Source organism: Anomalospiza imberbis, chromosome 4, assembly GCF_031753505.1.
Source record: "Anomalospiza imberbis isolate Cuckoo-Finch-1a 21T00152 chromosome 4, ASM3175350v1, whole genome shotgun sequence".
Classification (NCBI taxonomy): Eukaryota; Metazoa; Chordata; class Aves; order Passeriformes; family Viduidae; genus Anomalospiza; species Anomalospiza imberbis.
The window spans coordinates 54,001,269-54,019,102 of NC_089684.1; the positions used below are offsets into that span (position 1 = coordinate 54,001,269).

Genomic DNA, 17,834 nt, shown 5'->3' on the forward strand with positions numbered 1-17,834 from the left:
GGATCAGCAGACTTAGTTCTAACACATCATTTCTCTCCATTTTGATGCCCAAACTGGTGCAATCAATGTCAGATGCATAGAGGAAGCCCAAGGTCTTTCAAGTGTACAGTTTTTACTCAGATTAAACTAACCTATACCTATTCAATATTGCATTTCTCCCACCCCGAGGAAAATCACCCAATTTCTGCCTAGTTGAAAATTCTTTATGATGCAAAAAACCAAAATTGCTGAACAAACGGTCAAGATGAGAAAATTCCTGCTGTTAAGCTTGAGTTTAACCCTTTTTCTGCTGCAGGACTTCATCTGTGGAACACATACTCCAGTGATCCAACATATGCCTCCCCAGAGGTCACCAAGAAGAGGAAAAAGGAATGGGAACTACTTCCAGAAGAAATAACATAAGAAATGCACTGCACAGATGTTCAGTCTAAAGAATCACAGTTGGTACAATTTTAGGACCTGACTTGTAACCCATAAAAATCAATAGAGCCCCAGTGTTTCCAAAGGTGCTGGAGTGCTTTATGCCAATTCAGCCACTTTATTCTTGTGTCACCCATGCATTTGTACCCTAAAACAGTTTGTTTTCCAGGAGAGAAGATGGAGGGCCTTGCAGGTTAGCTTGGCCCCAAGGGTAGGACCACACAGTTCACTTCTTCTGGAGTGGCTGTTTTCCAGTAATCAACCTGTGACTTGCTGAAGGGGAAATCCTGCTCACTATGAGCACAGCAGCACCAACAGCTGCTACTTCTCATGGGAATTTTACAGACAGAGTGCAAAGGAAAATTAAACAGTGAATTTATAACACAATGCAGAACTTCGAAACAAAAACTGGAACAAACCCTGTGTGGTCTAGGCTCTGCCTCAGTGTCATCCCAACATTTTCTTTGTAATGTGTAACACAGTGCTCCCTTTGCTTCACTACCCACAAGAAAACAGACCAGAGCCTTTTCATAAAAACCATTCCCCATTAGCCAGCCAATTGGAACATATAGATTCAAAAAAGACAGAATCATAACACATAAAAGTTTTGACCCTTTGTTCTTTCATTTTTTTCCTAAAAAAACACTATGGCAAAACAACATGTTCAAGGGAACAACTTTCAACAGAACAAGTGCAACCTGACTCCCTTTTGTTTTCCATCCCCGGTTCTGAATGTTCTCATGACAAAGACTGTTTCACTATTTTGCTACATAAATTGAAGCAAATCCATCAGCTTCTCAAAGGTTCTGGGGTGGCTACTGTATATTTGGACTTTCAAAGTTCATGCTGAATTTCATTCCATTTCTTTGAATTATTTCCAGTTAACTTGAATTCATCACATAGTCCACAAAATAATCCAGCTTTGATGGGAAGATGCCAAGAGACAAGAAATCCATCAAACTGCACCTCTTACAATTACTTCTCAGCTTATAATCACCTTTTAAAGCAATCATCAGATTTACTCCAGGGATTTCAGGTGTCTCTACATTGACCCATGAAGTACTGCCAATTAACAATATACATATACAAAAGTATAGGTCAAGGTAAAGATGATTCAAAATTGTCCAAAACCCAAATCCAATAGCAATAAAAACTGCTGTATGAAGTCCACTATTTGAATAAGACTTTAGATTTACCTACATCCCAAAAGCCCTCAAAAAATTCTGCTTTGCACTTTTCAATATTCTCAATGAAAAGAACACTCTTTCAAGTGAAGGATCATTAAAACAAAAATTCTCCTTCCTTTCTGGGCAAAACCCAATGTTTGTGGTCACATTAATGTTTACCTGTGGTAGACAAATCTTCAAAAGAAAAAAAAATACTTTAATCTGCCATTCAGTCTGACTAATGCTTTATTTAGAAGAGCCTATGTTACAACCAATTACAGCACATCCTGCCTAATTACCTGGGAGTTGCTCAACAACAAAATACAATTCTATTACTAGAAATAATAGGCTTGGCTTTGGTTTGTGGATTACAGCAGCTGCAGCCAAGAGATGTCATAAATAATGTACCAGCAACTAAATCAAAACCTATCAAGAATTCATAGTGCATAACAAAAGTGAGGACAAAAAGTCAATGCTGGCATCCCCACTGTTCTTACAATGAGCGGTTCAGTGCAAACAAGACCAATGTTATCTTTCTGTACAGGTAATGAAGTGACTTGGGTGCCTAAGCATTTTCTAAAGAATTGAATTTCCCCTGCTAATGATTTCAGCATTTCACACTGATTTTTGCATTCAGATAAATAAGGTAACTATTCTAAGCAATTCACTGTAGAACAGTCCATTTTATATTGTGAGAGCAGCAGAATACAGATAATCCCAGTTCTGCAAATGGAATTAAAAAAAAGATTAAAAAATCTGTGTCACTTCATGGAATAAAGAGACTGATTCACTTCAGCAATGTGAAGCCAGTCCAATGGAGGCTCATTCAGATGCTGGGAACTGGAGCACACAATGTACAAGGAATGGCTGAGGGAGCTGGGTTAGGTCATTCTAGGAAATGAGGCTAATGGAGAATCTCATTTCACTCAGCATCTAAAGAGAAGTTTTAAATAAGACGGGGTCAGAGTGGGCAGTGAAAAGGCAATAGATGGCAAGCACAAGCTGCAAGGATTGCCCAGTAAAGCTGTCATATTTCTGACCTGGACATTTTTCAGAACTAGGCAGGATGAGGCCATGAGTGACCTGATTAACTTCTGCAGCAACTCCTGCTTTGAGCAGGGGTTGTACTTGATGTCCATTGTGCTTCCTTGCAGCTAAAATCATTCTCCGCATGGGCGCAATACAGTAGAAACTTGCCAGTAAAGCAGTGATATAAGTGATCAACAGGGTATCAGAAAACGTATGTCCTATTGCCAGCCCTAACAAACATGCTAAAGAAAAAATAAATCATTATTTTTATTATAATAACAGTACTGTGTATCTATTCCAAACATGAATTTAAAAAAATAAAAAAAAAACATAAGAACTCAAGCACTTTGATGTACCAAGACTTCCAGTTAGCATAGAAATCAAATATAATTTTATATTTAAATATTCAGTCATATTTATTTATTGATGTACCTTACAAATGTTTACAAGCCTTTTGAGAAGCTATGTCCTATTATCACTTTGAAGACCTTGGAACTCCAACCCTGCTTTTCACATAGCTGGGCACATTAAGAGATCTCTAACTGGACCTGTTAAGGTAGTGCTGTGATAGGTCATGGTGTTTTATGAAGCATATTTGTAACATATTTTCTGGCCTTTACACAATTAACTTTACTTCCTTCTTCAGCTTTATTTAAAGATGATTCTTGGATGCTTTCCACTCTGTAATGCCAACAGATTTATATATTCATCTGAGGCCACATGGAAAGCTGAGGCATGGGAGTTTTCACTCTAGGCTTCCACACTGTGCCAGAATGTGCTGCACGTTCACAGTGCAGAGGTTTCATCTTTTACTGGCGCATCCTACCCACTAGCACTGAGAAATCTGAATTGTACTGAAAACTGCACCAAAATAGTACCAAGAGCTTAAGTACTATGCACCCAAAATCATCATATATATACAAAACTCTATCACGTATATTTTGCTTCCAAATATTTTTAAATGGGGATAAAAAGTAAAATACTATTATTTTTCTAATTCTACCTGTCAGGCTGAAGAAAATTAAGAATTAATAAAACCTGAGAGACCAGTATTTAGCAGTGAAACTGCATAGGGGTAGGGTGAAGGGAGAGAAATCTCAAACTGTAGTCAGGGTACTTCAGAACAGCATAACTTGATTTTTACATTCTATCCCAAGGAGACGTTGCAAAATTAGGGACTGGACAGCATATGGTAAGAATTAAGATAAAATAATGATAAGTTTCCAAATTCGTGGAGGAGAGTAAAATTTACAATAATTTTACATTGAAATCTTCAGAACAGCCAACAGTCCTAAGGAAAGATCAGCATTACAGAAAACTATTCTAAATCGTACAGAAAGCAGAACCATACATACCCTTCCTCACAGAATGGAAAGCTTGGAAGCCAGACTATCAAAAGACTGAATGACACAGATGCTTTTGGACCCAGTAAAGTTTTTCTGATATTAAGAAAGTATGTTTTACCACATCTCTTTATTTGTTTCCCTAACTTTTGCCCAGAGGTGGTTGTATTTCACTGATACTGTGATGCCTTTTTATCAAGGAGAGTAATTTGATCTGCATGCACACTCTACAAGAAAAATTATATTCACTTGGTAAAGAAAGTACATACCAGATTAAAAAAAAAAAAAAATTACTCACACAGATGCTTTTCAACAAATGGGTGATAACAAGTATTGCCCCACTCCCACCCAAAATGATAATTACAGATCCTATGATAGAAAGTTGGGATAAAGTGTATTCACAAGTCACTGAAACATCTACAGTCTGTCAAAGCAACTGAGAAGAAAACTGTGCCATCAGAAGGATATCAACTCTGGAATAGCTTTCAAAAAACAGGTTTGGAGCTGATGCGTTAGGCCAAAATACCAAAACTTAACACCTCACTTAAAAAGCAGCTTCTCCAGTCTGGACTGAAGCAATCAGGCACAGAAAAGGCAAACCAGTTCTATGAAAGAGGGAGGGTAACAGCTAGCCAAAAAAAGGCCACTAGGAGAGAAAAATCAGTGAGGAAGTGAAATATCCTCTTTGAAGGTTAGCTCAAGCATAGGTATTTGTTGAAACACAGCAACTTGTTAATCCCTGTTCTATATGGAATAAAAGGAAAATACACCAAGGGAGAAATAGGAGGAGCAGAATAAGGAGGAGACAAACTCAACTTACACATAAATCTCCCCAAAATAATTTTTAAAAAATTAGCTGGAACAGAGATTCAATTGACTATTTGACATATTATCAGTCACCTTTTCAATGAGAGGCTGCAGGGAGAGGAAGGAAAAGCCACCAACTAACATTCTGTATTTCGAAAAAACAAAAAACAAAAAAATCATGACCTTTAAATCTTACTGTAAAATGTATTTCATTTTTTGTCAGCTACCGACACCCTCAAATTCTTCAGCATGTAAGATTATATTTACATTTTAGAAACTGGCCTGTATTGAGTTTTTAATTGTCCCAATTCTTACCAAATTAAAGCTGCCTAACAATACGAGGATCTTAATAAATAAGTTATGTGGGAAATATTGCCTTTGTTATTTTCACAGTGAAAAATATATCCACACTGCAGAGATAATGAGGGTATAAAACAATAACACAACATCTTTCTATACCATTCTGCATAATTAACCATGCAGCTGTTCATTCATTCAGTCCCAATAACCAAATTAATTTGCAATCAGTTCACAGTGGATGCTCTGGAGCAGACTGCATGTACTGCAGAAACAAGTGAAGCTGCTCACATTCCACACACCACATCACTGCATAAGCTGCTCAGCTCTAAGAGATGCAACAGGGTAAAAGAGATGCAAAATGGTATTTTCAAAGATCATCTATAAAAAGTCACTGTGCCATCAGCTGTCTCATAGGGAAAATATGGGTATTTTCAGGTGAGTCTCATCATGTGTCAGTGCTCTCTGATGGAGTCCTGTCCTTCTCAGGCTCAAGCCAAAAACTTTAAGGACACAAACATTAAACATTCATAAACAATACAGCCCTTTCCTATTACTTATATTAATGCAGTATTACAGCCCCAACACTGATGGGAATCCCATAATCAGTTCTCCAAATTACCTATATTCCCAAGAAACAATAGACCAAGTGAGGAAAGCAGAGTAATGGCAGGTTCTCAAAAATGGTTACAGAACAGGCTGGTGGAATGAAGGTGGAACCAGCAGCATCACTAGCTGCTGAGTGGAATGTCACATGTACCTTATCACAAGTTTCCTAACACCATGACTTCATCCTTTCCAGATTTTAAAAAATATCATATCCCAGGTTTTATACCTCATTCATCATCATGAAAATGCAATAAGCAATGAAACTAGCTGCTTTGATTGTGGTTTCTCAGTTATTTCATTTTGCAGAGTGGCAAAAAAAAAACATTTATACATATACATAGATATAGAGAGAGACAGAGAGAGAGAGAGGGAGAGATGGTGTCATTCCATCTGCACCAGGTTATGGGCCCTGCACCTCCCTGCTGCACCAGCTTGCTGACAGTGGGAGTTAATGGGTAGACAATGCAGCAAAGCACCTCCTATTACCAAAAAACCTGACAGCTCAACTGTTTTCATATGAACTTAGTACAGAGGAATCATGCCACATTAAAAGCTCCAAGATGGCTGTTCTCAATTTGCTCACATAGAAGCGTGGATCATGGGCAAAACTTCCCTCTTTATGCAGGGAGGGAGGGCAAAAGAAAATCACAAGCCCCACGGATGACTAATGCATAGAAAGACAGCATTTCCTGTTTCTCACCTTAAACCTGTCTGCTGAGGCTGGCAAGAAAGAGGATAATTTCTTGTAGGGAAGCTTATTCAATAAGATACCATGACAAAACTGAGGAAACACCAGCAAAGCAACTTTTCTAAGCATCCTACTGCTACCATCCTGCATGGGTCTTGGGAAGGAAAGATCAGTTCTGTTACCATCAGTCCTGGCCAAACAGAGTCTACTTAAAACAAGAACCTGTGGTATAATTCCCACAACGTCTGCTGCACTAGTTAAAGGAATCAGAAATTCTATTACTTAGGCTCAAGTTACTCAAACAAGAGAAAAGAATTCTTAAGCCATTTAAAATAAATGGTTATTCTTTCTCAATAAATTGACTCACTCATTATGAGTTACATCTTGCAATAACTTAATTCATTTTCCAGAAGGAGGATTAAGGAGAAAAAAAAAATATCAACCTGTAAAGCAGCAAAAGTCTCACGCTCCAAGATGTATTTAACATGTTCAGCAGCCATGCTGCAATCAGGTTCAATAAGCACAAGTGTACTGCAAGAGCCCTTTCCTAACTACATAAATCACAGCTTTCTAACTGGATCTTAATTTGCATGTCATACATTCTCTATGTGATCACAAGCTAGTGCAGAAACATGTTAACATTCAAAATCATCATCATTATTCCAAGTTGTTGAAGACATGGAAAAGTAGTTGTGACACAGCACTCTCATCGGTGACCAACAGATATTCTGTAAAGAAATTTGGATAGACTTATTTGGTAGCTTTTACTTAACATTTTTTTCATTTCAGACCTTCTTACATACTAACACATTAAAATAATCTTTAAATTCTATTATGGCAACACAGACCAAGAAGTACCTGCCTCAGCTAAATCCCATGCACTGAAAAGCCTTTTAAAAGACATCTCCTTCAAAGGAGTCTACAGGTCACAGCTTGGAGAACAGTCCCAAATATCCACAGCCAAATTTCACTCCTCTGTTGAATGGCCAAAAGCTGCAGCCAAAACATGTAGCAGGATGAATGCAACACCAAGGTACCAGCAAGGTTACTGCCAGCCCATTGTGCTGGGCTTGGGCTCAGAAAGTCAATGGTAGGTCGTGTGTCCCCGAGAGCACGCACGGCAACAGCAGCACCGTCTGTGCTCCTGAATCAATTCCACTCCCCACTGAAAACATCAATAATTGCCTCTTCAATACCTTGCACATTCCAAGGTTTGTCAAGATATGTTTATTTAATTTCCTTCACCTTCTACATCTTTTTCCTCCTGACACCCATAATAAAACATTGCTGATATGCTGAAACCTTTTTAACTATCCACTTTTTAACTATGGTTTTACAGCACATTTAAATGTCCAAAATAAATTTAAAATACCGACTTTCCTGCACAATTCAACTCATACTGGCACACTGTTGAGTATTAGCAAGACAATGCAAGTTGGAATAAAGACAATAAAAGTCTTTGTAATACTTTTACATGAATATGGAAATATGATCAAAGAGAGCATAGAAAATCTGTTGTTCAGTAAGAGAAAGAAAATTCTAATTGTAAGACTGCCTTTTCAACACTACTGCCCAAAACCTTTGCTCAGTTGAACAGGTGTAAATAAGGATATAATATAAGCAGAAGAGAGCTACACAGGTATAATTGAGGACACTCTATTTTGGTTGCAGAACTTGCATTACTCATGATGATGCATTAGCTAGAGAAAGCACAGCTAGACTTTAGATCCCAAGCTGAGTTCACTGGGCTAATAATTAGAAAGCCATTTTTTTTCTTTTTTAACTTGGAAGGAGAAAATTTGATATGAAAATCACAGACTCAATAACTCCATCCCTTGGGGCCATTTCTACAAAGTCACTTTTCAAAGCAGAGCCACAATGTAAGGCCATCTGGAAGTGAAAGTTGTTGCAGAATACAGTTCCTCATTTATTAAGCAGTACTTCATACCAAAAATTTCACTGGGGCACTGAACTGTATATTGGGGGTTTTTGTTTTCCTTTTTAAATTAATTTCAGGAAACAGCTGAAATGAGTTTCACCTACAAGTCCAAAGATTTTGGAAACAAATGTCCATATTCATTTACACACGTTCTGTGAGCCATCTGGAAATTTTACTTTCCTGTGCCATATACTGTTCACTCTACCCACCTTAAAAGAATCTCCTGCTCTTTGTAGTCTGGATTTTTGCTTTAGTGTAGGCCTGCACTCTGTAAATGTCCAAAGCCCCCTGCAGTCACTGTGCCTCAATCACTCCTGATGGCCAGCAGACTTGCACAAGTGAGCCTTGTCCTTGACCAGGTGGCTTGTTGTGGGTGCAGACAGAAAGAGCTGTGCCACCACAGCCAGGATATTCCTGACTCCTTGGGATTTGTCAGGCACGATGCCGTCGGTGAGGCTCTCACGACTGTTCTCACCTCTACCTACCCAGCCACTGATTTAGATTTTCAACCTCCCACAGCACTTCGACTTTTCTTCCCCCTCAGGCTGCTTTTGGAGTAAGGAGTCCCAGAAAGCTCAGCTGGGATATCCAAAAATATTTAAGGAGGTGGGGAATTCTGTTTCTTCATTTAGTATTTCTTTACTGATAACATGGGGCAAAACAACCAACATCTCTTAAAACAGGGCTACCTAGCATTCATCTAGGGCTACCTAGCACTCAGCAGGCAAAGCTAAGAGGATCCAACAGTGCACTTAACATCAAGCAATGCCATTTGTTTTGCTGTGGTGAAGCTGTAACAACATGCTGATGCCATTGGGAACAATGGCAATTACAGAGCAAGCCACTTTAGCATTACTCTATCATTACAGCTTGATAATATGCAATCAAAATGTTATTAGCAATCATCAGCAGCATCTATTATTCATTGCTTAGATCAAGCTAAGAAAGGGAAGGCTGTGTGCATATCAGTAACAGGACTCTGAGCCAGTCTAAGCACGAGTTGGAAGGTAATTCCATGGCCATATAGTGCTGAGTCACCACTGCATAACCTTCAGCAATATTACCAACTCAGTTGTTCCATGTATAAAATTGAATGATAATAATAATCATCTATAATTCCAGTATCATTAGGAATAATTAACTCAGATAAGTATTATCATTAATTTCATACTGGTTAGTAATTCAAAGTTAAACTATTTGATTGTAAAATTTAATAATTATATCTAAAGTTGTAGGCATTCAACAGATGCAAGCAGTTACCTGAGGTTGTAAAATATGTGCATCTATATATTTATGCACAAATGAGTCCACAAAGCATATGAAAACACACACTCAACCTAAATCGTCAGTTGGTTTCAGCTTCTTCACACTGTAAATATGCTGGATAAGTATGTGTATGAACTCTGACATGAACAGCTCTAGTATGGAAAGTATCTTCTATGTATGCTCAACTTGTTGCAATAATTTTAGTATTTGAATTCTCAGTTTTTTCATTATGCTAATGAGCTCTAACACAACAACCAACCTGTATTCCCAATATGTACCACAGTTTGGAAACTCTAAAAGTAGACCTCAAAACAATCATCTGTTCCTTCTCAAAAAGTTATTTTAGTTTATATTCAAGAGGCAACCAATGTTATATCTATTTATTTCCCTACCTAAATTTGAGTAAAATAATTATACAATTTACACCTTGACAATTACTCAATAAGCAAATTAGGAAAGCATCAGAAATAGCTGACTAAAGAAGCCCAGTCTGGTATTTTTTAACTGCATACTTCCATCAGAATTTTGTCTTCACCTCTTCAGTGCAACCAGACATGGCTGCTACAAGTAAAAACTCTGTTCTAACTTCATTACACAGCACTATTTTCCCTATTTATTCAACAGTGAAAAATTCTAAGGTAATTCAATTTTAGGTCTCCCAAGTCTGTAATCTGACTTATGTGGGCAGGCATAAGTTATCTACACAAACTGACAATGCTGTGCAGAGATACAAAAATGCATCACCAAGATCCACCCACACATCATTCCCCCACCTAGGCATGTACCTCTGACTGGTGTTTTTCAACACCATTTGCATCACCCTTAAAAGTCTGACTGCAGCTCCAAGGTCACTAAGAACAAACAAGTATCACAAGACCATCTTTTCTCATTCTTTTTTCCACTAAAAAAGGGAAAAAAGAATCTTTTGAGTGAAATTCTTTTGATGGGAGAAAAGGAAAGAGATGAAGTGGAAATAAGTTTTAGAAGATGTAAGATGCAGTTTCAAGGAACAAAATAACTGATAAACAACCTACCAAGGTAGATTAATATTTACTGTCCAGAAAGAGAAATTGGGATATTAACATTAAAAAATTACCCTAGTCAGAACTGATTTGTTTATAGAAGTAGTTTATTTTCACTTAGTGACTAAGTCACATAGTGACTTAGACAATATGATTTCTGCCATTATCTAGCCAGGCAAGATAGGAACAAAAACATTGGGCCAATTCAGGAAATAACTGGAGAGGGTCTATTACCACTAGGGCACAGAAACAGATTAATGGCATTTCTCTGCTAACCAAAAAAAAAAGCCCTGTACCATTTTTCACACCTGTTTTACAGCATATTTGTTTGATAGAAATAAGAATGCAAAAGAGAATTTAAAAAAAAAAGTTGAAAAATATATACATTATGCATACTGGGCAGGTTGCCAATATGAATACAACACCCCAGTTCCATCAGCAAACATGGGTGAAAACTGGTGAAGCTCCAACCATTTTACACAGGGAGAAACACAGAAGTCCCTTGACTGTAAAGGGACTTCAGCTTCATTCAGTTATTTAGTACAAATAGTGAGCTACATCCCAACAGAGAGGGGCACCATTTGATATTTTTGCAATGGTTGGTCTGATTTGCACTTTTCCAGATCCAAGAACTTTGTAACTTTTCCAGTTTGGCAGCAGTGTGTGTCTCCTCTACGTCACAGTGGGTGGAGGTGGAGGAAGGAGGTGAGCCCAGAACATATCCAGGTATGGATCCCCTAGGTAGTAACCCCTGGCCCAAGTACTCATCTTAAGTACTCACTTCCTTTCAGCTTTTCCATCCTGGTTTTAGAAACCACAGAAACACAGAATGGTTTTGGTCTGGGTTGCAAGTGACCTGAAAGACCATCTAGTTCCAACCCCACTGCCATGGGCAGGGAACCTTCCACTTGATCAGGTGGCTCAGAACCCATCTGGCCTGTCTGGTCATACCCCAGCCTCCATCCTCATTCCTGGCTCAGCAGGTTCTGGGCATCATCACATCAAGGAAGGAGATCCCAAGGGCTCTCTTGACAAAGTGGACAGCCCAAGGCACCATGAAGTCCAGACCCTGGCTGGGCTGTGCCCTCTGAAATTGCAGGACATACCCAAGGAGAGTCCCCCAAGGCCCCATCCCTACTGCACTAAGGTGGTGCCATGGGCACCCGGCACATCCCCAAAGCCCAACATCACTGAGAGCCCTGAGGACATCTGTGCCCAGCCCTTGAGGCAGGACCATGACCTGTGCCAGTACCAAAGCATCTGGTACATCTGTTACTGGTAAGTAAAAAGGCACGATTTCCATATGATGTGTGCTAGTATCAATTTTATTTTAATGCAGTTCACACCACTTCTTTACACCAGCTGTCAGCAAGGTCTGGATGACCTTGTTTTAAGTGTTTATGTTCTCCAAAGAAAGAAACATTATTTGAGGTCTGGTTTATGTTTATTTTAAAAGACCAAAGAGTTTATTTTGAAGAATCCAACTGAAAATGCTTAAAAGACTATGATAGATACTCTGAAGTATGAATTGGAAAACTTGAAATATACTGCATATATTGTATGGGCCACTGACAAATAACAGGAAAGCAGTTCGTGCTTACGCAGTTGGGAGTATCCAAACTGTCATTTGGTTGTCTTATTTGTACAAGATGTTGGACAAAAATTAAAACAGAAACAAATGTGCCATAAATTTTGCGTCTTGTAAGTTTAAAGCATAGTTACAAATGAACTGTCATAGCCCTAAAAAGGCCAATCTTGAGCCAATGCTAAGCAGTCTCCATTTGATCTTACGCTCTTTCCTGAATACCTCCTTCTTATGACTAGAGAAATTTCTAGAAATACCCTTATTGTGCATGGACCACTGGCCCTGGCCAGACTGAGCACTATTCAGACACTGGTATGACAAGTTATTGCAGAAGCACTGTCACTGAAAAACACCACACGGTTAAAACAATGCCACCTCTTTCAAAAGAGGTAACAAGGCTGTTTTGCAACATGTCCTGGAAACAAACTTTTCCCACTCCCTATTCCCTTACCCAGTCCTTTTCTTGGATTGTCTCTGTAAAGGTCCTTACATTCACAGCTGAAGGCTGAGTCCCCATAACAAGCTCTTGGGACAGCATGGAGTTTGTAAATACCTAAGCCACAAGGTAACAGATAAACTATTTGTTTCCAGACCCAAAGCTTATGAGCTACATTTGAATCTAACTCTCCTGTCATTTATTTCTACTGCAAGAGATAACCAGCAAAACTAGCAGACCAAATACTGCTGTGCAGTATCACATTTATTGATAACAGTGAAATACTTACATGATGTGTCTAGCAAAAATTTGTTGTGGAAAGTTTATACAGACCCACACATACACAAAAAAAATATTGGAGCACAAAAAGCCTCCCTAGCAAAAAACAACTAAGACCTGATAAGATAACCAGTGTGACTAGTATAACATAGACTTATCTTATCCCTGCTTTTGTGGTGATGTACACCTGAATGTGCAATTTGTGCACACACAGGCAACAAGCATATTGGTATCTTAATCGACGAGTATTATGGGAATGAGAATCAGTTTAGAAATTTATTTGGATTACTATTTATTCCCAGTTGTCATAAAACACAATATAACCACCACTGCAGGTATATTTCATCCAGACAATCCTAACTGCTTCCAAAGCAGGATTATTTACTAACCTCAGTACACTACTCAAGCAGCAAGAATTCCCAAAGGACACATCCCAACACAGCAAGCATTTCAAACTTTTTAAGTAACTTTGATACAGAATTTCTCAGAGAAGGAAAAACATGGCAACTTGCAAAGTAGCATCAAGAAGTTACCTTATATTCTCCATTATTCTTCGTTTCTACTGTTAAAACTCATTACAAACTCTAATTCCACAACAGAAAAGGCATCCAAGGAAGAGAAGGAATAGGAGCTGATGACAATCTGAATAAACTTACTACAATAGCATCAGTCAGCTACCAACACAACCCAGCAGCAGTCTGGAAAAGGAAGGGATGGATCTATTCCAAGAACATCAGGAGGAAAGGTTATGGAAAAAGCAGAGGACTTACCTCCACAAAGAGCTCTCCAGAACTTTCCCCATATCAGTATGATAATACTTGGTAAGGATCAGGATCACCTAAAAGAAAATGAGAATAAATAGTTTTAAGTATGTTAACTGATGTAGGAAACAGAAACAAACAGGCAGCATGATTTTGGGAAAAACAAAAGTGAGGCTTCTGAAAATCTGAACAGCATTTCATCTAATTTTTAATCCTTAAGAGTTTTACTTTTTAGGCTGGCTTTTTCATTTCTCTTTCTGGGAAGAATGATTTCAGCCCTTGAAGTTTTCTGCAAACCTGGTGACTGTGAAAGATTGCCCATTTCACATAAGCAGTGGAGGTGGAATTGTCACATAAATACCACCATCACATGATATTCCTCAAGTAATTTTTATGACTTTTTGCAACCAACCTGGTTGCTAGTTTAAATTTAAGAGGCAACTCTTAATTAATTTTTTAATCCAAAGTGTTAAACAATGGTGATTAACTTTGATTATCCAAATTAAAAATCGGGAAAAAAAGAGCTCTGGCCTTCCTTACAAGATCAGGAATGCAACTTTCATAGCTATCACTTTTCATTTCTTGAAGAATCACTTTTTCCCCTTCATGAATCATCTCTGTGCTCAGTAAATTACTCATCTACATCAGCAACAGCCAATAAAATACACAAGCAAATTTTATCCACAAAACATCTTCATCCTATGAAAATAGTCAGCAAGAAATATTTTCCATCAGCTCAACATGTGACAAATTCACTGGTCAAATATTGTAAAGCACTAGTCCACGAGCAGCATATCAAGCTCAATACCGTGGTTTATGTTTGGATTTTTACAGGTTTCTTTCACTTGCTGCCAGCTCATATTAGTGGCTCTAAGAACCACATGCCCATAGCAGCCCCAGAGAGGCAGAACAGGCTGGTCCCCTGCACAGCTGAAAGCTTTCTTTAATGTGGGGTCAACACCAGTCTCCAACAGTTTGGAGCAAGCTGCTATTTAACTGGCACTGCTCTGCTCTTTCCACCAGATGAAATCCACAGCAAAGAGAAACTATAGGTATTCACTTTGATTATTCCGATAATTAGTATACCAATGATACATTTATGCTGCACTCCGTGTATGCTGGAGATTCTGAGAGAACAGAATTATAGACTGAGGATGTTATTACATGGAAATAATTCAGTGTTTTACAGAACTGAAGTATAATACCAGTCTCACTCAGGGTTAGCCAAATCTAATAAACTCACAACACATATTCCTGGATGTATATTGAAATAAGCAAAAGTGGAAACCATCCATAATTCACAAGTAGTACTACAAGTAGTATTATTCAGTCCTATTCTCAAAAGAGTCACAATCTACCAGATCACTTTTTTGGAATTGGATTATTTATAAAAATAAAGGTTTGGCTTATAAAAAAGGGGAAAAAATAATAGGCTACTACAAGACTTACAAAGCAAAGAGAAAGAACCATTTCCTAAAGGAGAGTGTATCTGTGGATGAGATTCCTGGCTACAGTCCAAGCACATTCTACCAAGTCAGCTATTTATTTTATCATCAGTGTCTTAACTACAGCTTTTTCTGGTGCTTGCAGTTAAGAAGAAAAAGAAAGAAACTTCACTATTGGGAGCATCTATTGGCTCCTATTATTAAGGAAAAACAAGTATAACCCCTCTTAAGTCACAAAAACTGAGCTGGAACTTATTTCCTTAAGAGATACAAGAACGCACACTTGGTACATGAAAATAAAAAAGAAAGTTCCTAAAAATACAAGAGATTTTACTTTCTTTCCCTCCATTTATGCAGACATGGAGGCTGAATCCTGAACTTGGTGAACTAACTTTCTTCATCCCTGTACATACTAGAATTAGAAATTTTTAAATTCAGATAATTTTCAGCAATGCGTGTTGGAGCCATCCTGCCACAGGCTAAGCCCAATGTTCCATTCCTGAATTACACAGATGAAAATCACACACAGAAAATCCTATTGGGTCACCCTCAGTCTACCTGCTTTGAGCATAACCTGTATGGATGTACCAACAAAGAACCTTCCAGAAAAGCCATTTCTGTAACTCAGCACCTGTCAGGAATGTTAAAGACTGCCAGGCTCACGGTACGGCTGGCTAGCTGCAGTTCATCTGGGCATGCACACACTGAACCAGAAAGCCACTGCTGTTCCACACACTTCAACTGAATGGCTTTCAGGCAACTGCAAACTGCAGTGGGGAGCAGCCATTAGCAGTGAAACATCTTGATGCTGCAGGTTTGGTGCTTTAAACTGAGTCAGAGCTCTGAAAAATAGATGTCAGCACTTTCCAATCTGACTGGTAAATACATGGAAAAATTTAAATACCTTATTTTGCCTTTTGGAAGTAGAGAGAATGACTTAGTAGGAAAAACAAAGCCATGAGAAGCCATCTTTGAACTCTCAAACAACATTAGCAGATTCCTGTCATAACTTAAGAAGAATGAAGCTGCTGAGGGGCTGACCATCATGTCAACTATGCCAGTGGATTTCATCCCAGTATCTGAATAATGGAGGCCAGCTATTTAACAGATTTTATAGCACAGTCCTTTAGACTGTGGGCACCTTTTCAGGTGATCCTGAAAACAAGATCCAGGCTGACCATACTGGCAGATTTTCTAAATTAGTAGATAGAACCAAAGAACAGAAGGAATTGTTTCACAATGAAAGCATAAAGATCTTCATGATCTCTGGATTCTACCCATCATTTCTAAGAGCAGAAGCCTGTTTCACTGATTTCATTTTAATGAGACTCCATAATTACGAGCATTTTACAGGCTGGATTGAAGCCAGTGGTTCATACACATGGTTCTCCTAGTGAAAGTGCTTGGGTGGCCTGTGGCTGGGGAGAGGCACAGCAGCAACTGAGCAATGATCAAGGATATGATTCTTAACCAGCTCATACTACCATCAGTCATGGACAGCCGCAATAAATTTAACTACTTTCTGGAATTATTTTACAGCTAAAATAAATTTAGGCAAGGAAGGAGAATTAGATTTATCAGATTTTTTACTTTAAGTTGGATTTATAGGATTATCTAGAAATCTCTACTCTATCCAGACTTCCAGAGATTTGTGAAACCATTTTAAAGCATTTAAACTTAAATTCACCCACCATTATTTGAGTTCCCTCCCTGAGTATGACAATAGAGGTGACAACAGTGATTACTGTTGTGTGCTAGGGACCTATGAACACCTGATGGTGCTTCTGAAATAAGCAAAAATACTGAAAATTAATACTAAAATACTGGACAAAAATACTGAAAGGGAAAAAAAAAGAAAGTGAAAACTTTCAGATTTTATCACAAAATTGGTACTCTATTACCTGCTTCCTTACCAAAGTCTTTGGTAAAGTCCTCTCCATAAAGCCAGTATTTCTCTCTATGTGCCACGGTATGGAAGATAAATCCCTTAGGATTCTAAGAATCAAATGCAATGTGCATTATAAGTTAGTTTTCCATGGAAGAAATAACTAGCTCCAATCAATTTCCTTGTCTTGGGCCTTCAGAAATTTCTCTACTTCATCTTCCCCCCCTTGTTTGAGGGGTAGAAGGACAGTGGGGTGCACAGATGGAATTTTGATTCTCCCACGTCATTCTCCTGCTTCCATAACTTCATTCCTGCCTATGTGAACTCTCACTGCTACAGTAGTCACAGCTCAAAACTGTTCTCCAAACAAAGGAGTTGAAGCAGTTTTGATCCAAAATCCTTTCTGGATATAGATCTGTCTTCAGGTGTGTGCTGGATTTTCAGTGAATGACAGACCAGGAAAACAAATGGAAAATTCCACAGATATTATTATCCATGAATAATGGAAGTTAGAATGATCTATGTTTATCCCCTCTCCTTTCCTGTTGCTCTCCTCTGAAAATGCTTTGTAGCAAGGCTTGCTGAAAAGAGCACAACTTCACTTTACAGGACACAATGTGCTTTTAATCATTTCCTAATAAAATTTTGGCTTTAAGAAGCCCATATTAATCCTCTCTTTTCATCACCACGTCAGCTAAGAGGGCTGAGACGGGAAAAAGGAATGAATTCTAGATCAATCACCTTTCCTGGTGTTTATATTTAATCTTTCTGTGGAGGATTTGCTAAGGTCCTTTTCTTTTTCATAAACATTGACTTTTGGAAAACTATTTAAATTTTTTTCCCCATGCTCCCTCCAT

The 17,834-nt window shown here is 38.3% G+C and overlaps 1 protein-coding gene across 11 annotated transcripts in view; it reads right to left on the reverse strand.

The window, feature by feature from the left end:
• The window catches only part of SORCS2 (sortilin related VPS10 domain containing receptor 2), a 540,320-nt gene that overhangs the window by 351,001 nt on the left and 171,485 nt on the right, over positions 1-17,834 (reverse strand). For 10 of the 11 annotated variants that reach the window (XM_068188612.1, XM_068188611.1, XM_068188610.1 and 7 more), the window contains one exon: positions 13,657-13,724. In XM_068188612.1, the coding sequence (XP_068044713.1) occupies positions 13,657-13,724 (68 nt within the window). Of the gene's footprint in view, positions 1-13,656; positions 13,725-16,783; positions 16,843-17,834 lie in introns of those variants that run through there. The other variant, XM_068188615.1, reaches the window with a different exon arrangement.